Here is a 23,243-nt window from a genome sequence, read left to right on the forward strand (position 1 = left end):
GCCCCGAACATCACCCAAGCACAATGCAACGCCATCCGCGCTGTCAAGACCAATCGCAACATGATCATCGTACCAGCAAAGGAGGAGCCATTGTCATGCTGAAGAGAACGGACTACTGCAAAAGGAGTGTACCAACAACTGAACAACCAGGAACAGCACAGACACAAATCTGACTAAAGAACACACCCGTCAGCTCAACAGATTGACAAGACCTTTGATCCAAACATTCAGAGCACCCTACGTGCTCTCATCCCACATACTGCCCGTGTTGGAGATCCTCCACTGCCTCCTGAAGATACACAAGGCAACACACCCAACCATCCCATTGTATCAGGCAACAGCACCCGATCAGAGAACCTCTCTGGCTGCGTCAAATATCCTGAAACCCATCGTACAAGAAACCCCAGATTCTGTTGCGACACTATGAATTTCTTACAGAAACTCAGCACCTATGGAGTAGTTGAACCAGCAACAATCCTCATCACAATGGATGTCTCAGCAATCTACACCAGCATCCCCCAAACAACAGCATTGCTGCAACACCCTCAGTACTCAACACCGACAACTGCCAGGAGCAATTTTACAACTCATCTGCTTCATCCTGGACCACAACGTCTTCACCTTCAACAACCAGTTCTTCATCCAGACCTACAGAACAGCCATGGGACCAAATTCGCCCTTCAACATGCCAACATCTTAATACACAAGTTCGAGCAAGATCTCTTCACCACACAGGACCTCAACCGATGCTATACACCAGATACATCACCGGCATTTTTTTCCATTGGACTCATGGCGAAGAATCATGAAATGGTTATGTGATGACATCAACAAGTTCCATCCTACCATCAGACTCACCATGAACTACTCTCCAGAATCAATTGGATTCTCAGACACATGCATTTCCATCAAGGGCATTCACCTCAGCATTTCATTCTACCACCAGCTTCCACCCCAAATATGTTAAAGAAGCCATCCCCTATGTACAAGCCCTCCATTCAAACAGGATCTGCTTAGATTAGGAGGAATGCAACAGACACCCTCGGAAGAACAGAATATGGCACTCATCGATTGCCAGTTCCGATGCGCCACAGAAATAAACCATACCGACCTTCTCAGAAGACAAACACAGAACATGACCAATGTTGATCGTCCAGTATTTCCCTGGAGTGGGGAGACTATGACATCTTCTTTCGAGCCTTCAACATGTCATCAATGACGACGAACATCTCGCCAAGGCCATCCCCTTACCTCCACTACGCGGCTTCAAATAACCGCCTAACCCCCAACAGACCATTGTGCACAGCAATCTACTCAACCTTCAGAAGAAGAGTGACCATGACACCACACAGCTCAACACAGCAACCTCTGCAAGACGTGCCGGATCATCGACATGGATACAACCATTACATGCTGTGTACATGTTGACCACAATCCACGAGATACACAGTACATACTCACGTGTCTCAGCCAACAATGCCTATCTCATACGCTGCAGGAAAGTGTGTTCCAAGGCATGGTACATCAGCGGGACCATGTTAACGCTATAACAACGGGTGAACAGACACTACAATCACCAGGCAGGAGTGTTCCCTTCTGCAGTAAAGGGCATTCAGCCTCCGATCTTTGTGTAAGCGTTCTCCAAGGTGGCTTCAAGACGCACGACACGCATTCCAATCATTCTTCACGTTTCAATCTGTAATTGCTTTGCAATTGTGCCTTTGTCTCTACATGCCATGTTTTTGAACCTACCCCAACTCACCTGATGAGCTTTCGGAGCACTACTCCTTCGTGATTCCAAATAAACCTGTTCTCATATTGTAGTTGTTACTATCAGAGGTGCCTTTACTCTGAGATCATAAATAAGGTAGTCACTGGTATTGTGAGACTTCTTACTGTGCCCACCTCAGTCCAATGCCGGCATCTCCACATCCTGTTAGCAAGCCAATCTTCTAATGTGTTACCCTCTACACCATTAGCTTTTATTTTCCACAATAAACATTAATGTGCAATTTTATCAAACATCTTCTGGAAATCCATGTACGATATGTCAACAGTTCCTCTTCATCCACAGCACATTTTACTTCTAAGTACCCAGTTATAACCCCTTTAATAATCATTCTAACACCTTTCCTGTGTAGATGCCAAACTAACCGACCACCAGTTTTCTGCCTTCCTCCCCTCTTGAATAGAAAGGTTACATTTGCTACTTTCCAGGCAGATGGAACCTTTCCAGAATCTAGTGAATTGTGGAAAATTAACACCAATGCATCTCATATCTCATTAGCCACCTCCCTTAAGACCCCAGGAGGAAGTCCTATGTAGGATGTGTATGGGGTAATACCTTTGGTGGGAGAACATGTCGCGTCCTTTCAGGGCAGTTTGTCCATCCTTTGTCCCCACCTGGCACTCAGCTCCCACCTCTGGCTCCCCGTAGCTGTTTACATGCGACAGCAGCCACACCCCGGGCAACAGCCTCGACAAGCCGGCTAAACCAGATGAGGGTAGCCGAAGGGTCTCAACCCTTGGTGAGATAGAGGGATGTCTATTCCAGCATGTGAAGACAGACTCTGGCGGATTGAGCGGAAGAGACCAACGGAAGGTCCAACGGTCAAGAAGGCAGTGTCTGCGAGCGTCGTGGAACGCGAAGAGCAGGACAAGACACAGAAGACGTCCTAGTCATCCACTGCACCTAGTCCCACCTCCATCCATTATGACTCTTGTCTTGCCACTGGATCTAGATGGGAATTGGGAAGAGAGAGTGAGGCTGACGCTGCACAACTCTCCCTCACTTTAATCCAAATCAAGCGCCAGTCTAGACATCATCATCATCATCATCCTGTTCAACCTTTGAAGTCCTGTGGCGATGGATGAGTGATGAAGCAGGCGTGGATACACTGGGAGCTGTAGTCACGGACCTGCACGCAGGCGGCTCAGGTCTAATGGTCGTTTTCCGCTGACTGAAGCAGCAGTGAAACTCTGTGCCTACCTGGGCGGCTGAGTAGTCCTCTTCAGGAACGCACTGCTCACCTCTGTAGAATGAGGAAGGGGCTAGAAAAGCTGCCCTAAACATTGCCTGCTTCACTACACCCTGGCCAGTTTACCACGGCTGGCGGGGATCCCATCTTGCTGTCGAACAAACAAAATAAAACACAAGGTGACACCGCTCACCGTTGGCACTTGGAACGTGCGCACGCTTTTGGACAACCCTACAGCAGACAGACCTTTGCTCTTTGCAGACAGACCAGAGAGAAGAACAGCCTTAGTTGCCAGAGAGCTTGCAAGATACAACATTGACATTGCAGCCCTGACTGAAACTCATCTTGCCAACGTAGGTCAGTTGACTGAAACTGGAAGTGGATACACTTTTCTGGAGCGGTCGCGGCAGCGATGAGCATCGTGATGCTGGAGTTGGATTCGCCGTCAGGAGTCACCTTGTTCAGAAACTTGCTAGTCTACCCAAGGGTGTGAATCACCGGCTTATGACATTACAGCTTCTGCTACAGAACAGAAGTCAAGTCACCCTGATCAGCACCTATGCCCCCACAATGAACAACCTGGACGAGATGAAAGACAAGTTCTACAAAGAACTAGACGCCCTACTATCAGCAGTGAGCAGTACCGACAAGCTGATCTCGCTTGGCGATTTCAATGCAAGAGTAGGGTGTGACTCTGTAATCTGGCTGGGAGTCATTGGGAGGCATGGAGTGGGCAAGTGTAACAGTAATGGCCTACTCTTACTGAACAGCTGTGCAGCACATGACCTCCTCATCACCAAGACAACCTTCCGTCTGCCTACCCGTAACAAGACCTCCTGGATGCACCCCCACTCTAAGCACTGGCATCTTATCGACTATGTCATTGTCAGGAGAAAAGACAGGCAGGATGTCAGAGTGACCAAGGCCATGTGTGGTGCTGACTGCTGGACAGATCACAGGCTCACTGTCTCCAAAATGAGGCTCCGCATCAGACCCAAGAGGTGACCACAAGGAAGCAAGGTTATGAAAAGAATCAATGCGGCCAAGCTAAAGAACCCCAGCATAGCTTCAGCACCGGCTGAAGACTTACAAATCAAGCTTGCTGACCTACACCTCGCGGGCAGCACTAAGGACGACTGGGAACGCTTCAGGGATGCTATCCATACATCTGCGCTGAAGACGCTCGGGCCCTCCACCCACAAGCAGCATGATTGGTTTGATGAGAATGATGAGGAGACACAGGCTCTACTTGTTGAAAAGCATTATCTTCATCAGGCCTGTCAGAACAACCCATCTTCAGCTGCCAAGAGAAATGCTTTTACCAGTGCTCGCAGGACAGTCCAGAATAAACTGCGTAAAATGCAAGATGTCTGGCTGAGCACCCAAGGCAGATGAAATACAGATATATGCTGACAGAAACTGCTTGAAACAGTTCTATGAAGCCCTCAACACTCTCTATGGACCTCAGTCTGTCAGGAGTTCCCCCCTCTTGAGTACAGATGGTACAACTCTCATTAGAGAGAGGGCTCAGGTCCTGCAGAGATGGGCTGAACACTTTGAAGCCATCCTCAACCAACCGTCATCTATTAACGATGAGGCAATAGACAGGATTCCCCAGGTTGATATCAACAGCACCATGACCCACCAGTAGTAGCTTGTCACGAAAGCTGTCAGCCAGCTATCCAGTATCAAAGCCCCAGGGGCAGATGCCATACCCGCAGAGATCTATAAAGCTGCTGGTCCTGCACTTATCGAGAAGCTCACTGAGTTCTTCCAGTCCTTTTGGAAGCAAGGATCCATTCCTCAGGAACTTAAAGATGCTTCCATCGTACACCTCTACAAGAGGAAGGGCAATCGGCAAGTATGCGACAACCACCGAGGAATCTCGCTGCTCTCCGTCACAGGAAAAACCCTCGCAAGAGTCCTGCTAAATCGTCAGGTCAGTCATCTGGAGCTGGGCCTGCTTCCAGAGTCACAGTGTGGCTTCCACAAAGGTCGTGGGACTACTGACATGATTTTTGCTGCGCGCCAACTTCAGGAGAAGTGTCAGGAGCAGAATCGCGAGCTCGACAACCTTTGTTGACCTCGCAAAAGCCTGCGACACTGTAAGCCGACAAGACCTGTGGAAGATCATGTCAAAGTTCGGCTGCCCTCCCAAATTCATTCAGATGGTACGCCAGTTCCATGATGGTATGACCAGAGTACTGGACAGTGGAGAATCATCTGAGGCTTTCCCAGTCACCAATGGCATCAAACTGGGCTGTGTGCTCGCACCCACACTGTTCAGCATGATGTTTACTGCCATGCTGAATGATGCCTTCCAGGACAGTGTTGCTGGTATCAGCCTCAAGTACAGAGTGGATGGGAAGCTTTTCAACCTGAGGAGACTTAAAGCTATTCCCAAAGTGAAAGAGACAGTTCTGAGAAATTTCGTCTTTGCCGATGACTGCGCCATGTATGCTGGCTCACAGCCAGAGATGCAAGTCAGTATGGACAAATTTTCCACGGCTTGTGACAACTTTGGACTCACCATCAACATTAAGACCACCAAAGTCATGCACCAGCCTGCTCCTCACGCACCATACACAGAACCCATAATCACAAAGGGCAGAAACTACAGGCAGTAGACCAGTTCACCTATCTTGGCAGCACCCTCTCCCAAGCAGTGACTCTTGATACAGAAGTTAACTGCAGAATAGCAAAGGCAAGTTCTGCTTTTGGTAGACTGCGCTCCACTGTATTCCCATACAGTCAAGGAATCAGCCCAGCAACAAAACTGAAGGTCTACAGCGCCGCAGTACTCGCTATCCTCCTGTATGTCTGTGAAATGTGGACTGTGTATAAAAGGCATGCAAGACAGCTCAATCATTTCGACATGACTTGTCTTCACAGAATATTACGCATCAGATGGCAAGACAAAGTACCAGATACTGAAATTCTCTCTCGAGCAAGACTACCATCAGTCCACACGCTGCTGATGAGAGCACAGACCTGGTGGGCAGGTCATGTCATCCGTATGTCAGACAAGCGCATACCCAAGCAGCTCCTTTTTGGGGAACTCTCTGCTGGAAGATGCTCGCATGGAGGGCAGACGAAACGTTTCAAAAGACACACTCAAGGCCTCCCTGAACTCATTTGACATTGACACGACCACCTGGGAAACGCTGGCACAAAACCACCCTACCTGGCGCTGCCTCATCCACAACGGCTGTCAAACTCACGAAGCAAGATGTATTGCTGAAGCACAACTTACACGCGAGCTGCGCAAGTCCACAGCCACCAGCACAACAACTACAGTGTCTACACAAGTCTGTCCAAAATGTGCCAGGACATTCTGTGCCTGAATTGGCCTGATCTGTCATCTTCGGACACACCGCAACCAGCCTCAAAATGACTCATGGTGTCGACACCCTCTTCGATGATGATGGACGAACAACATCTTGAGGGGAATTGCTTGATTGAGCAGACGCAGCACGGTTTCGTTAAGGGGAAGTCGTGTCTGACATATTTACTGGAGTTCTATGAGGATATGTCTCGGGCGGTGGATAGAGGAGAGCCGGTGGATGTGGTCTTTCTTGATTTTCAGGAGGCGTTTGACAAGGTACCTCACAAGAGGTTATTGCAGAAGGTCAGGGGACATGGAGTTGGGGGTAGGGTGTTAGCGTGGATAGAGGACTGGTTGTCAAATAGGAGGCAGAGAGTGGGGGTCAATGGGTACTTTTCGGATTGGCGATTGGTGACTAGTGGAGTGCCTCAGGGGTCGGTGCTGGGGCCTCAGCTATTTACCATTTATATAGATGATCTGGAGGAGGGAACCGAGTGTATGGTGTCGAAATTTGCTGATGACACCAAGATTGGTGGAACGGCAAATTGCGCGGAGGGTGTGGAGAGTCTGCAGAAGGATCTAGATAGGCTGGGCGAATGGGCCAGGAACTGGCAAATGGAATTTAATGTTGGCAAGTGCGAGGTGGTACACCTTGGTAGGAATAATGGTAGGAAGGATTATTACTTCCGTGGAGAAAAACTGCAGCAGGCAACGGTGCAGAGGGACCTCGGGGTCCTTGTGCATGAGTCGCAAAAACCCAGCTTGCAGGTGCAGCAGGTGGTCAGGAAGGCAAATGGGATGCTGGCCTTCATAGCGAGGGGGATTGAATATAAAAGTAGGGAGGTCTTGCTGCGGCTGTATAGGGCATTGGTGAGGCCGCAGCTAGAGAACTGTGTGCAGTGTTGGGCGCCGCACTTACGCAAGGATATTTTGGCCTTGGAGGGAGTGCAGAGGAGGTTTACTTGGCTGATACCGGAGTTGAGGGGGTTGAGTTATGAGGAGAGGCTGAATAAACTAGGCTTGTACTCGTTAGAGTTTAGAAGAATGAGGGGAGATCTCATTGAGACATATAAGATGATGAATGGGATGGATAGGATAGAGGTGGAGAGACTCTTCCCGCTCAGAAAGGACAGTAGGACTAGGGGGCACAGCCTCAAGATAAAGGGGGGGCGGTTTAGAATGGAGTTGAGGAAGAACTTCTTCACTCAAAGGGTGATGAATCTCTGGAATTGTCTGCCCGTTGAAGTGGTGGAGGCTACCTCGCTAAATATTTTTAAGACGCGGGTTGATGGGTTTTTGATAAGAGAGGGGATTAAGGGTTATGGGGAGAGGGCGGGAATGTGGAACTGAGCCACGACAGATCAGCCATGATCTTATTGAATGGCGGGGCAGGCTCGAAGGGCTGGATGGCCTACTCCTGCTCCTATTTCTTATGTTCTCATGTAACAGGAGGAAGTCCATCAGGATCGCAATATTTGACAGCCTGCATCTCCATCAGTTTGCGCAGTAATGCTTCCCGAGGGAATCTCCCTTCTACCTCATGATTTACAGCTATTACTGGAATGTCTCTTGTATTCTCTATAGTGGAGACAAAAGCAAAATATCTGTTCATTTCCTCCACCTATTATTACTCCTCATTATCCAATATTAACTCCCTATTCTCACTCTCTCGAGGATCCACACTAACTTTACTTCTCTTTTCCTGTTTAAATACCTGCAGAAACTCTTGCTTTTCACTTTTACATTTCTAGCTAGCTTCTTTTCATTCTCCAATTCCTTTCTCTTGAGTGACCTTTTAGTCATTCTCTGCCATTCTTTATGTTCTGATCATTTTTCATTACAGTGTGGGAATATATTTATTCTGAATACCCTGGAATACCCTCGCTGATGACACAAAGGTCGGTGGTGTTGTGGATGGTCTGGAAGGATGTCAAAAGTTGCAGCAGGACATAAATAGGATGCAGGACTGGGCGGAAAAGTGGCAGATGGACTTCAACGCGGATAAATGTGTAGTCATCCATTTTGGCAGAGCCAACAGGATGAACAAGTACACTATCAAGGGCAGGAGTCTTAGTAGTGTTGAAGAGAAGAAGGATCTTGGGGTCCGGGTCCACAGGACTCTTAAATCGCCCTCGCAGGTGGAGGATGTGGTCAAGAAGGCGTATGGTGTACTGGCCTTCATTAATCGAGGGATTGAGTTTAGGAGTCGGGAGATAATGCTGCAACTTTATAAGACCCTTCTCAGGCCTCATTTGGAGTACTGTGCGCAGTTCTGGTCGCCTCACTATAGGAAAGACGTAGAAGCTATTGAAAGGGTACAGAGGAGATTTACAAGGATGTTGCCTGGATTGGGAGGCATGCCTTATGAAGTTAGGTTGAGGGAGCTGGGACTCTTTTCCCTGGAGAGATGAAGGTTGAGAGGCGACCTGATAGAAGTTTATAAAATGTTGAGAGAAATAGATAGGGTGGATTCTCAGAGGCTATTTCCCCGGGTTGAAATGGTCGCTATGAGAGGACACAGATTTAAGGTGCGGGGAGGAAAGTACAGAAGTGATGTTAGGGGTAAGTTTTTCACTCAGAGGGTGGTGAGTGAATGGAATCGGCTGCCGTCAGTGGTGGTGGAGGCAAACTCGCTGGGGTCTTTTAAAAGACTTCTGGATGAGTACATGGGGTTTAATGGGATTGGGGGTTATAGATAGGTCTATAGATTGGTAGGTGTTGATGTGATCAGCGCAACTCGTGGGCCGAAGGGCCTGTTTGTGCTGTAGTGTTCTATGTTCTATGAATGTCCTTTAACTGTCTGCCACTCCTTCTCTATTGATTACCCCCAGCTTAGGATCGCAGTTAACTTCAGCTAGTTCAACTTTCATGCCCACACATTTGACCTTACTTAAGTTCAAAATACTAGTCTTAAACCCACTCTTCTCCCTTTCAAACTCGATGTAAAATTCAACCATATTGTAGTTGTTACTATCAGAGGTGCCTTTACTCTGAGATTATAGATAAAGTAGTTTGGTACAACTGGAAAAACCAGGCTCAAAACTTACAGTGAGATTGTGGAGATGTTACAGAGCCATTTCTTTCCTGGGTCATCGCCAATAGGTTCAGAATCCATCAATGTAACCAGCAAGAAAGGGGTTCAATCACAATATGTGTAGTTACTTTGAAGAAATTAGCTGAATTCTGTGAACTTGGAGATGTCTTGAATGACACCATTAGAGACAGGCTATTGTGTGGATTAAGAAGCAAAGCATCTAGAAAAGCCTGTTAACAGAAGCAACTTGGACCTAAAGAAGGCTTTATGCTCTCCATGGAACGAGCAGCTAATTAAGCTCAAACATTGAAGTCCATAAGGTACCAGCTGAAACCTGAGCACAGACACAGATTTGAAATTTCTATCAATTGCAAAAACTGGGCACACAGCAGCAGATTGCTGGAGTAAAGGTGCAAAGTGCTGGCATTGTGGCTAAAAGGGGAACATTGAACATACATGTTTGGAGAAAGAAACAAGTTTCCAACAACGATTATAAGAAACATGATCCAAATGAATCAAATGGAAAACCAAATAGAGGGGAGAGGAGCCATGTGATATGAAAAGGGAGTGAAAAGGGCCAGAGTCACACTCAGATGATGAGACATTATTGAACGTATGGTCAATTAACAGTGCACCCTGCCGTTAGTGGGCCATTACCTTACTGAATGATCAACTGGTAAAAGTGGAGATGGTCACCAGAGTCACTGTTTTCTTGGTATTGAGAACCGCTTACCAAAAGAAACTATTACATGCTGCCTTGAAACCCTCAAAGATAATACTCAAAGCGTATACAGGGGCAGTGATCCGTTGTGGGGTTGTAAATGTTCAGCTGAATGGATAGATCACAGTTCCTGCACATCATTAAGGGTAACTGGAAAGAATCAGGCTAAACTGGGCCAAGGTGAATCTCATGTCGGAGCCCAAAGCAAGCCCAACCAAAAGCCTGAAGTAGCAGCCGTGGCCAAGGCTCAGGTTAGCAGTGCTGGGACCACGGCAACAAAGGCAGAGCATACAGTAACAAATATGGTTCAGGATGCAGGCGCAAAGGAATTAAGACTTATATGGGAGATGCATATGAATGCTTGAACAAAATGAAGGTCAAAAATATACTGAAAGATGTAGTGAGGATAACCGGAATGTGTTTATGTGCTCGCTTTGTAAACTCATAACCACAGAGCAACAAGAAATCAAGGCGCACCTCGAAACTCCTTACCGTAAGGAAATCCTCAAGTTCAATCAAAAGAATATTCCATTTGGAAAAGGAGCTGCTGAGTTCCTTCATGCATTAAAAGTCAACAAGGATAAAAAGATTGCTGATCATAAACAATGGCAACAACAGGAGAAAAAGGAGCCAGCCCAGAAATTCATGAAGGATGTTTGGATGGGATTTGATCCACATGACTGAATGAAAAGAGTTGGAGTTGTTCAGAGTGCAGTTTGGAACACCAATATTCCTCCAAAATTCTACAATGTGCAGCAGCATCTGAAGCCAAGTGAACATACCAACAGCAAGAAGAATTACCATCACTTGACATTGCATAACAAACCAATCCTGAAGGCTAAATTTGAATTCTTACACGGTGAGAATTCTTTTGAAAATTTGCAGGAGCAACAGCATCAATGAGGAAGTTTAAAAGTTGCATTCCAGCAACAAGACCTGAAACACAAGGGTGATTGCAGCAACAACACAATCCTGAGGGCAACATCTCACAGAGGCACACAACAATCTAAAGAAGGCACCACAAAGGCTGTGCCAGAAGACTCAGGAAAAAGGAGACTATGGTATACAGACTGCAGAAGTAGCAGTTCACAACTGAAAAACAGATCAACAGCCTGATACAAGAGCAAAAGGAAGTACGTCATCCAATAACCATGATTGCAACTACTACCCACCAACAGCCAATCAACATCATTAATCTGCTACCCTAATCTGGAGACTCATAGTTACTTGACAATGGAGGGTGCCTTCCAGAGGTCCACCTTCTAGTAACAGTGACTGTCTATGCAAATCTTGCCTGCAGCACCAGTCAGCATTGCTGCTCTGATGCCCTCAGCTGGACCCTTGCCTTCACTTAAAGACAGAGGGTATCTTCTGGAACATTGACTGCACCTATGCAAATCTTACCTGCAACAGCCAATCAGCATTACTAGTCTCAGGCCCCACCTGCTGTCCATCATATGATGCAAATACTGGACATTATCTTTCCTGACTGGATGTGTTTAAACTCCTAACATTTAGCTGGTGCTCTCTGAGATCCTTGTGATCTGTAAATAGAGAGTAAATATTTCCTGATCTTTCAGACATTAACCACTGCCCCTCACCTACCACCCAAATTATTTCTCAGCCTGTGAATAATGAAGTCCCCCCACAGTTTGACAGTGCCCTCCTGAGCAGACATCTCTCGACTGACATAAGTAAGATGCAGACATATTGATGGGCTTGATGAAATGAGGGTTTGCTGAAGCCCAAACTGATGGCCCTGGTTCTTGAGGCTCCTCCTCCTCTGTTGAAGGCTGAAGAAGAGGAAAGGTTAATGGAGGTACGTGAGCTATAGAATTGTTTAGGACAATCTTGTTACAAGTGCTGACACTGAGCAATGGCAAAGTATTGCAATGACAGGTTGTGTTAGAATTGAAGAGACACAATATGAAAAGCTTTTTGACAAACCTGGAGCTGGCTTGTCCCATCTGTTTTTCTGTTTCTCACTGTTTTCCCCGTGTGAGTGCCCAGTGATTCCAGAGCTTCCACCTCAGAAAGGGCGAGAGGACAGAGGCTTGTGGCTCCTCCCCAGTGTCACTTCTTTGTTTTTGGTTGACTTGGGTTTTCCCCTTTGAGAGAAAAGTAGAGAGTGTGAGTGGCAGTACTTTATTTACCATCAAATAAAGAACAGAACTAGTTTGAGGGATCATCCTTAATCAAGTTGTGAACAGGAGTAACAAGCTGGAAAATCCCTAATGGAGCTTTTTCCATCTTCACAAAGTCAGACTGAGGGAAGGAATGGGATGTGAAAAATGTTGTACTTCCCCCTCAATATCTCAGGGGGGCAGCACCTGATGTGGATCACAGGGAGAGCAAGCTGAGTGGAAATGGAAAATCTGGGTTTGTGTCTGATTCAGTTCAAATCATAGTTCAACTCTCATAACTATCTTACCTTAGCTCCATCACGAGGAAACTAAAATTCTTGAAGCATTTGAGTTCCTAACTGATGGATGCCCTTATTCCCAGGGCCACATCCACAGAGACTGGGCCATAACTTTTGTGTGACACCTTCCCTCACAGACCAAAAACATCATAATTCAGTGAGAAATCCCAGCGAGGTCACACTGCTGGGTAGGCGTGTAGTAACAGACATGTGCAGAGCTCATGGACTTTTGTATCACTAAGATTGAGACCATGTGATCAGCTGCACCTGTCACTTCTCATCCTTCTTCTCACCCATTAGGTTAAACATCCCTCTCTGGTCCAGAATGCACATTGTTGCCTCGTTTTCCTTCTATAGGAAGCCTTTTTGTGCTCAGCCTGTCAATGAGAAACACCTCCTGTTGTTGCCACCAAACTGCTGACCACCCAACTTTCCATTCTGCTTCCGATGTTAGTTGACATTATTAATGGTTCTCTCTCTTCTCTCCCTATTATCGAGCTTGGGTATGGCTGATTGTACATGTTTCCACACTTAATTCCACGGTAGCCACACAGTCATATGCAATGGCTTCTCTTCCTTCTCCTGGACCATTACATCTGCTGTTTCTCAAGAATCGATCCTCAACCCCTTCTCATTCTCATCTACATACTGCCCCTCAGTTACATTATCCAAAATCAGATTGTTAGTTTCACACTGACAATATTAGCATCAACCTCAACATTGCCTCTCAGATCCAATGCCATTTTAAATGATCAAACTATTTATCTGACATCCAGTCCTGGCTGAGCAGAAATCTCCATTTAAATATTGAGAAGACAGAAACCATCGACTTCAGTCTCCACTTCAAACTCTGTTCCTGAATGAATGACTCCATCACTCCCCATGACAACTGGCTGAGACCAAACAAGACTACTCACAATGGTGGGATCATAGATTGCTGCAGAGCAGAAGGAGGCCATTCAGCCCATTTGAGTCTGCGCTGACCATAATCCCACCCAGATCCTATCCTCATAACAATATGCATTTAACCTAGCTAGTCCCCCTGACACTAAAGGGCAATTTAGCATGGCCAATTCAGTTAACCTACACATCTTTGGACAGTGGGAGGATACCGGAGCACCCAGAGGAAACCCACACAGACATGGGGAGAACATGAAAACTCCACACAGACAGTGCCCAAGCTGGAATTGAACCCGGGTCCCTGGCGCTGTGAGACAGCAGTGCTAAGCATTGTGCCACCCCACTTGAGCAAGACCTGAAATTCCTGTCCAAGGTCAACGGACATTTCCATTGTCCGCTTCTCACCTGCTCCAGTTCTGTGATGAGTGAGGTGGTAGAATTCTGGCGTATAGCTTTTCAAGATGAGTTTTCAATAACAGATCTATGAAATCGTTGGGACATCCTATTTCCACCTCTGTGTTGTTGCTCGACTTCATTCCTGCCTTTGCTTTTCTGACACTAAAGAGTTTATTTGATCTTATTACTTCTCTACTTAGTGACTCCTAGCTGGCCTCATGTGTTGTAAATTAAAATCATCCAAAGCTCTGATGCCAATGTCCTCTCACACCAAGTCCCCTTCCCCTTTCAGCTTGAACTTGCTGACCCACCCTGGCTTCTGGTAATAGTATCGATTTTAAAATTCTCCTCCCTGCTTTCAGCCTCCCTAGGTGGTGATCTCCTTCTACTCCATAATCCTGCAAAATATATATGCTTATTTAATTCTATCCTCTTGGGCATCCCCAATTTTTATTCTTTCACCCTGCCTTCAGTTGGCTAGATCCTAAACCCTGGAATTCCATAACCTCTCCACCTTGCTGCTTCTACTTCCTTCTTGGAGTCACTGCTTAAAACTTTAATCAGAGTCAATTTCTTTTAAAAATGACACTCCTAAGCCTAATAAGCTTTCTAAGTACAAGTTACTATTGTCGTATAGTGCCTTTTGACATACTATTATGTAAATACGCTATGAAAATCACAACTCCTCAGATACTGAAACAATTCATGTCTAAATGCAGCAAGACCAGCATGATATCCAGGCTTGGGTTGACAAGTGGCAAATAACATTTGCTCCTGGCAATGACGATCTTCAACAAAAGAGAATCTAACTATCTCCCTTTGACATTCAATAGCATTACCATCACTCAATACCCCATTATCAACTTCAAGGGGCTTACCATTGACAGATCTGAGGTTTGCAATTCCGAGCTGAGTAACTCACCTCCTGAATCCCCAAAGTCTGTCCACCACCTATAAGGCACAAGTCAGGAGTGTGATGGAATACTCTCCACTTTCCCAGATGCGTGCAGATCCAACAACACTCAAAGCTCAATGGATCCAGGACAAAGAAGCACGCTTGATTATTCCCTTTTCATCACCTTAAGCATCCATTCCTTCCATCAGTGGTGAACAGTGACAGCATTGTGTGCCATCTGCAAGATGCACTGCAGGGACTTGCCAGGACTCTTATGACAACACCTTCCAAACTTGTGATCACTGCATCACAGAATTCTTACAGTCCAGAAGAAGCTGATTCAACCCATCGAGTCTACACCGACTGTGTGACAGAGCATTTTACTCAAGCCCTATCCCTGTAACCCCATGTATTTATTTGTCCCACTACTCCCCCTAACCTACACATCTTGTAACACTAAGGGGCAATTTAGCATGGCCAATCCACCTAATCTGTACGTCTTTGGACTATGGGAGGAAACCCATACATATATGGAGAGAATGTAAACATTCCACACAGTCACTGAAGGCTGGAATTGAATCTGTGTCCCTAGTACTGTGTGACAGCAGTGTGCCACCATGCCACTCTTAACCATCTAGAAGGACAAGGGCAGCAGACATGTGGGAACACCACCACCTCAAAGTTCCCCTCCAAACCACTCAACATACTGATGTGGAAATATATCACTGTTCCTTCACTGTTGCTGGGTCAAAATCTGGAACCGTCTCCCTAACAGCACTGTAACAGTACCCTACATCACAGGGACTGCAGCAGTTCAAGAAGGCAGCTCACCACCACCTACTCAAGAGCAGTTAGAGAGAGGCAATCAATGCTAGCCTTGCCAGTGACATCCACATCCCATGACTGAATAAAAAAAACTGTTGTTATTGCAACCACAGCGAAAATTCTCGACCTAATTAGTTTCAGTCACAGGGAGATTATTCTGATGATGTTGATTGAATCTCATTCAGAGATTTTCTGTATAACGCCTGATGTTTCTTGCAGATTCGCTTTTCTACTTGGACATTATTAAAGTATTGTTTGATTGACTGGTACAATGTGTTCTGAGCTGGATTGACAAAATTTTCGAAAAGACAGCCCGAGCTTTCAGGTTCAGATCACAGAATCAGTTCAATACAGAATTGGTGATTTTGATTAGCAGCTGGATCCGGGAGCTGGGAGAGGGAGCAGATCAGTGATTGGCTGTGGTCATTTTAACATGACGTGGAGATGACTACCATCGACACCGCAAACTGGCGGCTCCAAGTGGAGAGGATCTCCAAGAAGATCGCGCATATCGACAAGACATCAAGTTTCTACACTTTAACTTGGTGTTATGAGACTTCTCGCATCATTTTAACAGACAGGGTAAATGAGTAGGAGTTTGCATTGGGCTCCCTTCACCCATCAGCATACAGCAATGATGGGCAACTTAGGCTCGTGAGAGGGCCACATGAGTGGCCCCTCCTTCACCTCAGTGGGCCACAAGATTGAAATTAGGCTAGTTCACTACTCATCACAAAGAGAACAAAGAAAAACAAAGAACAAAATCAGCCCGGGAAACAGGCCCTTTGGCCCAACGAGCCCACGCCGCCATCTCAACACCACCAGTCCCCCTCTCCGCCCACGACCCCTGTCTAATGTTTTATGGCCATCCAGATTGAGGGAATCTGATTTAGGGACAATTTATCCCTGCCAATCAGCCTAACAGCAAATCTTTGGGGTGTGGGAGGAAACCGGAGCACCCGGAGAAAACCCACACAAGCACGGGGAGAATGCGCAAACTCCCACAGACACCGGCCCAAATCCACGTGCCTGCACAGCAATCAGTGGTAGTCACTGAGCTGTCGTCTTGCCCTGTATCTTGTCCAGTTTAGGCACACACTAACGACATGAAGCACTAGGCCAATCTCGAACAACCAAGAGCAGCCCCAGTAAATAAAATCACGCCATAGATAAAATCAAATACATTTAATATACAGCAAATATTTCATAATGAACAATAGAAAATGCTTTATCATTTATTTCCTAATAGAACTATCAACTTCAAATGGTAAAAGCAGAAGTAATATTGACACTTTGGACACAGAGGGAGAGCAGGGCTCTCACAGTCACTGCTGCCAGCACTCAGCACACACCTCACTTGCCCTTGTTTTATACATATATTAATTCAGTCATCATGGTAGGAAGAAAGCTTTGCAGATAGAAATCAGTGGAATGTGGCAACCCTGCACATGGGCAACAGGCAATAATTGTTTTTGAAATGTTTTACTCAATTCTCAATGTTATAAAGCCAATGCTCAGCAGACTAGGCAAATCCAAATCCATTCCTTGCTTGCTCCAAAAACCAAATTCAAATTCCTATTGAATCCAATTCATGGTACCCACAAGAGAGACAAACAAGATCCAAGCTGAAAAGATAAGGCATTGCACTTCATCCTGGACTTGTTCCAACGTTTGAGCTTAGCCAAAAGGTCCGGAAGCGGCAGTCAAAGAAATGTCTGGTGGGCCTCACTCAGAACCCTGCTAAGTCGCGGATGGCCCCAGGTTGCCCACCATTGCTTTACAGTCTGCACGTAACAGAGCCTAGGTGTTACTCACTGACCATATGACTGGGTTCAGACAGAGAGAAAAGAAAACTATTTCCAAGGATTAATTTAATGATGGAAAAACCTGAAAGAGAGACATTTCCTTTTTAGAATAAGCACCCTGATGGATTGCAAAGTATATAAATGTTGCCAACCCAGGTATTGGCGACAATGCACAACAATCAGGAGCAGATCACCCTCCCTCTACAACAGGATACGTGACTATTGATCACATCGACCCGCCCCATCCACCCCACACCCGGAATCTCAGTAAGTGATCCGGACACCCAAAGAGTTTGAAATCGTTATGAAAGTGTTTTTTTTTCCTCGATTAACTCTTGCTTTCGGGGTTTTAGTTTAGTGCGGAAGGGTCATTTGCACTGGTTGTCTCCTGATTAGGATTCTGCAGCCCTCCATATTGTATCTAAGAAGACAGTACCAGCCACTTCCTGGTTTGATTATTTCATGATGTGGGTATGCCGGCGTTGGACTGGCGTAAACACAGTAAAAAGTCTGACAACACCAGGTTTTAGTCCAACCTATTTATTTGATAATATTCTCACAAGCTTTCGAGGGGTTACCCTCTTCGTCAGGTGAATGGAGAGTTCTGGCCTCAGACAGAGCATATAAAGCACAGACAGTTTAGAGATTACTGATTAAAATGCGAATCCTTACACCTAACCTGCTGTTCAAGACCTGAAGTGGCTGACAATGTGAGTGGTAGGAGCACTGATCACAGTTTAAAGAGATGTGTATTGTCTCCAGACAGTACAGTAAGTGAGGTTTTGCAAACCCAGGCAAGTCACGGGGGTTACAGATAGTGCGACATGAACCCAAGATCCCTGTTGAGACCGTCCTCATGTGTGCGGAACTTGGCTATCAGTCTCTGCTCAGCGACTCTGCGCTGTCGTGTGTTGTGAAGGCCGCCTTGGAGAATGCTTACTCTGACCTTCGGGTAAGCATTCTCCAAGGCGGCCTTCACAACACACGACAGCGCAGAGTCGCTGAGCAGAGACTGATAGCCAAGTTCCGCACACATGAGGACGGTCTCAACAGGGATCTTGGGTTCATGTCGCACTATCTGTAACCCCCGTGACTTGCCTGGGTTTGCAAAACCTCACTTACTGTACTGTCTGGAGACAATACACATCTCTTTAAACTGTGATCAGTGCTCCTACCACTCACATTGTCAGCCACTTCAGGTCTTGAACAGCAGGTTAGGTGTAAGGATTCGCATTTTAATCAGTAATCTCTAAACTGTCTGTGCTTTATATGCTCTGTCTGAGGCCAGAACTCTCCATTCACCTGACGAAGAGGGTAACCCCTCGAAAGCTTGTGAGAATATTATCAAATAAATAGGTTGGACTAAAACCTGGTGTTGTCAGACTTTTTATTTTGATTATTTCACACATAAAGTCAAAGAATCCGCTCCGTGAATAGTTTACTTTTCAGAAAGAATGTGTTCAGAATCTGCAGAGAGAAAGAAGATAGAGCGAGCTTCAGAAATCCCTTCTAACCATTTTTAAATTATTTTGAATTGTATTTTTAAACTTGCTGAATTTGATTCACTCTCGTCACTTAGTTAACTTCACGAAGTTTGATTTCTTGCTCCTTACCCGCATTATTTCCCTGGAGGGAGAAGAGTGAAACGAAGTGAAATTCTCACAGTTAATTTCTGACTGCTCCCATTGCTTCCGTGTCTCTTTGACATTAGGAGTAAGGACTGTCGTGACATTGAACAGAGCTTTCAATGGTCATGTCAGTTTGCTGTACGATATCCAATGAAATCGGGAGCTCACTTGTTACTGGGAGGGGGGAACGGAGGGAGGTGGCTGCTTTTACAATCCTGACTCAGGGTCAAAGAAATTTCCGACTCCCGCTCAATGCTTGGAAACAAATCGTGAGACTGATATCGAGATATATATTCCGATTATGAATTACTTTCAAATAAGTGCCACTCTTCAGCGAAGGATTTGGATTTTAAAATGCCCTTTCCACGGTGTTAACTGTGGTTTAGCATGTAGCACATTCCCATCTGAATCACAAGGTTCCGGAGGTTGTATCCTCACTCCAGGGCTTGAGCGTAGAATCCACCCTCCAGTGCAGTAGTGAGGAAGTGTTGCATTGTCAGGGGTGACTTACATCGGATGAGACAATAAACTCATCTTCCTGTTTGAGTGGATGTCAAAGATCCCATGGGATTGTGCTGAAGAAGAGCAGGAAAGTCCCCCTCCCCATGTTCTGGGCAATATTTATCCCTCAATCAACAGAAAAACTAACTATTAATATCATTGTTCTTGGGTGGCGGGTGGAGGTCGTTGTGAGCCAATCAGCTGCCTTGTTCAAGTATATAATTGGCTGGAAAACACTTTTGAGTTATCGTGGGTCCTGAAAGGTGCTACATAAATATAAAACTCTTTTCTGCTTCATTTCCATCTAACTAAAATTGCATAACATTTCACACTGCAAAAATAGATCATTTAACTGGTGTTCATGCTCCACACTAACCATCTTCCACCTTTCCCAGCCAACTCCATCACTATTCACTTTGTCCCGATTATGGGGAAAAAGACGGAATCCTTCCAGGAAATATTGGACTTTAAATAACACCTGAATTTTTTTTTAAGTGGATACACAATCCCAAAGATGACTGACAAAGACAAACTCTGCCTGTATTGCTGCAGAGTAATTCTCTTCTAGGCAATCAAACCCCATTCTGTTACTGGACAAGATATGTCTAAATCACCCCGACACACTAATGGCCATCTCCGGTACAGCCAAACAGACATAATGGCTATCTCATCAAGGGATTTCCTGTGGAATGCCCAAACTTCTTTTTTTGTGGATTCGCTTTCCCACTTTTTGTTTTTATTCCAATTCAATCAAATCAAGTCCAACTCAGAGTCTCAACAAGTTGAGACATTCCCAATCCAAGCTGACAAGACAGGGATCTCACCTCCTGTCTTGGGCTTGATCTACATGATCCAAGCTGATTGGAGTAGGCATAGCTCCTCTTCCAAGGCTTGATCTCATTTGCATCTTAGCCAAAAGGTTGAGATGTTGCTTTTAAAAATGGCTTCAAATGAAGCTAAAATGTAACCTAATGACGTCAACCAAGCACACTATTACACTTGATTTTAGCCAACAGGCCAAAAAGAAAAACATTTCTCTAGGAAAATACTACAGAAATGATCCCTAAGAGGAAACTTCGAATACACAAAGATGGATTCAAAACCATTGAAAGCTGCCCCAGGTTCACTGTTTGCTCTATGTGAAGAAGTGCTGGATGTTTTGAGGGAAAAGAGCCAGTAAGCAGACACACAATGCCCCAGCAAATAGCCATTTTGCAGATTTCTCTCTCTCTCTCTCCTGCCCACCACAGCATAAAACACCCACAAAAATTAGAAATCACCCCATCACATCAGGTCTAGGAGCCTCCTCATCCCACCCACCCTAACAGGCACACACAGGTAATGAAAGTGTAAAGGCAGGGGAGGACAACAAACCACCCTTCAGCCAACAGCTACCCACAAACATCCCTCTCAGGAAACCCCAGGACTATTTTTTCCCACCACCTGACCTCTTGCCCTGTCCCAATAGCTCACCGACTACTCAGTACTACCCAGTACTACGACTACTCAGTAACCCAACCTCGAACAGAACCTTCCCCCCATCTACACCTACCCCCCACCATGAAAAACAGAATTTGACTCAGCGACAAACACAAAACCTCCCCAGCCAGGAAACCCCCAAAAACAAGTCTCCAGCACACACACCACTTGGACATCCATCCCAGTGCCCAGAAACACGTAAATCCCCAACTTAGCAGTCCCCCTCCACCTAACACACATGACCTCAACAACCACCTCCCCCAACCATCTAAAATACAACAGAAGCAGACCACCACCCTGTTTTACTTTGTTTTATCTCCCCCCACTTAACTCCTCCTCTCTGCGACGTGGGCGTACCCCTCCCCCCATTCACCATCCCACATAAGAAGAAACAAACATGAATAATAATATATAATTTTTAAGAAGGAAAAGGCCCGGGAAGCAAGAGGACAACAAGCCACATGATAAGGCCAAGGCATCACAAAAAAGTGGCAGGGCATGAAGAAAAAAGGACATGTCCTCTCGGTCTGACCACAAAAATCTCTTCCTGATGTTTGGAACTCAGCCCAGTCCATAAAAAAAATCAAGGCAGAAAAGAGAACTGGGAATCTTCACTGTCAAACGACAGAACACTGCAATTGCAGAACCACCTATTCACTCGGTGAAGTCAACTCTGCTGGAATCTTGAATCATATTGGCTGCAGTTCTTCATCATCTCCTACTCATGGATCAAAAGCTGTTTTGTATACCTTTCTTTTTTTTTTGCTTACTTTGAACTGAGTTCTCCTTTTCACGCTGAATGTAAATGCATGTATTTTAGCATTTTCTTGCCTTTTGTAATTAATAAACTCAATCTTTACCACAAGAAAACCTGGTTAAATGTGCTCCTTTTAAAACATAGCTATTGGGTCTGGGAAAAGATATCCATGAAAAGGGATCCTTTTCAGTTTAAATGTTGTAACCAACAAAGGGGGTGAGTCAGATAAAGACGGTGGGGGGAAGTTCATCCCTCCTCACTGGGTTTGTAACAATTTGGGGGTATCCCAGCCAGATGATAACAAATTGAAGGGTCTCTTTAAGATCAAGAACTTTGGGGACCTTCATCTGGTGGGTGGTTGGAGCACCTTCTATTTTCATTCACACCTACTTAACCAACTTCCCTGAAACACAAAATTACTTTCTTTCTGAATCTCTCTGTCACTGGGAGTTCCACATTCTCTGTTCTCAGCTCTCACCTTTCTGCAGTGTAACACGTTGAATCCTGTATGGAAATCACAGTAGTTTTTCCGGTGAATTCTCACCAAGAACAGGTGACAGAAGCTCTCATTGTCTGATTTGTGAAAAGTTCATTCTGGAGGTTGCATTGTGAGTAATTAAACTCTAGCTGGGGTTGTCTGGATGTTCACGCCCCGCTACCACTGCCAGCAAGAATGGAGAATTTGGTGCTCAACCAAATCTCCATTCACAACAGCAGAACTGGAGAATCCTAACTGTGGGTGAGGTCAGAGAATCCTGGCCTCCATGTCTGCAGCAACAGCGTGAACTGAAGCTCATCCAAATCTCCACTGCCCATAACATAATTCACAGCAAAATCCTGGTCACCCATTGGACCTCTCCCAGGATACATGTATCATCAAGGCAATTTGCTGGAAATATTGGGAGAACCCCATTTCAGGATGTTGACAGTGTGAAATGAGTTTGGACAACTCCATAATTAAACAATCAAAACCCACTTTATTGGACAGACTTTATTGGACAACCAAGATGAGAATACAAGTAAGTCCTCTATCACCAGCGTGAGGGGCTAGAGCCTCACCTGTCAAGGTTGTTCCTAATTTCACCTGACAAAAGAATTAAGCCTTTCTCCTTATATCTCCCTTGAAATAAACTGACTTGTAATGTTCCTTTCATTGTCACATAGCAATTCAGATGACAAATGGTTTTGGGATAAAAACTACTGAAGTTGGGGTGTACCATGGTGAATCAATGGTTGCTTTCAAAGCTGGTGAATCATTTCACAATTATTATCTACATTACACACGCACTAAGGCTTAAATTTTCCCATCCGACTTGCTGTGCATCATGGGTAGGATGGACAATTTGACGAACCAGCAAAAGGTCTGTTGATTTTTGTGGAAATTTCCAGTCACAATGCAGATGGAAGTGGAAAATCTAATGATGTAATCAGAACATAACAACATGTCCTGTTTTGTTTTTAGCTGCCCATTATAATTCCCAATATTCATGCATATAATCTCTTTGCTTTTTCACATTGGATGCTAAGTATCCCATAATGGCAAATGAGTACACCAAATCATTCAGCAGTCATAGTAT

The 23,243-nt window shown here is 45.4% G+C and overlaps 1 protein-coding gene across 2 annotated transcripts in view; it reads right to left on the reverse strand.

Moving 5' to 3' along the window:
• Window positions 1–23,243, reverse strand: part of LOC145342107 (T-cell-specific guanine nucleotide triphosphate-binding protein 2-like) — a 70,309-nt gene that overhangs the window by 3,699 nt on the left and 43,367 nt on the right. The window contains exon 1 of one of the 2 annotated variants that reach the window (XM_080187325.1): window positions 12,006–12,172. The exons of the other annotated variant lie outside the window; for it this stretch is intronic. Within the exon in view, the coding sequence (XP_080043451.1) occupies window positions 12,006–12,025 (20 nt within the window). The 5' untranslated portion in view covers window positions 12,026–12,172. Of the gene's footprint in view, window positions 1–12,005; window positions 12,173–23,243 lie in introns of those variants that run through there. 2 annotated transcript variants of the gene reach the window in all.

This window comes from Carcharhinus amblyrhynchos, chromosome 4 (assembly GCF_965287045.1).
Source record: "Carcharhinus amblyrhynchos chromosome 4, sCarAmb.v2.hapA, whole genome shotgun sequence".
Lineage (NCBI taxonomy): Eukaryota > Metazoa > Chordata > Chondrichthyes > Carcharhiniformes > Carcharhinidae > Carcharhinus > Carcharhinus amblyrhynchos.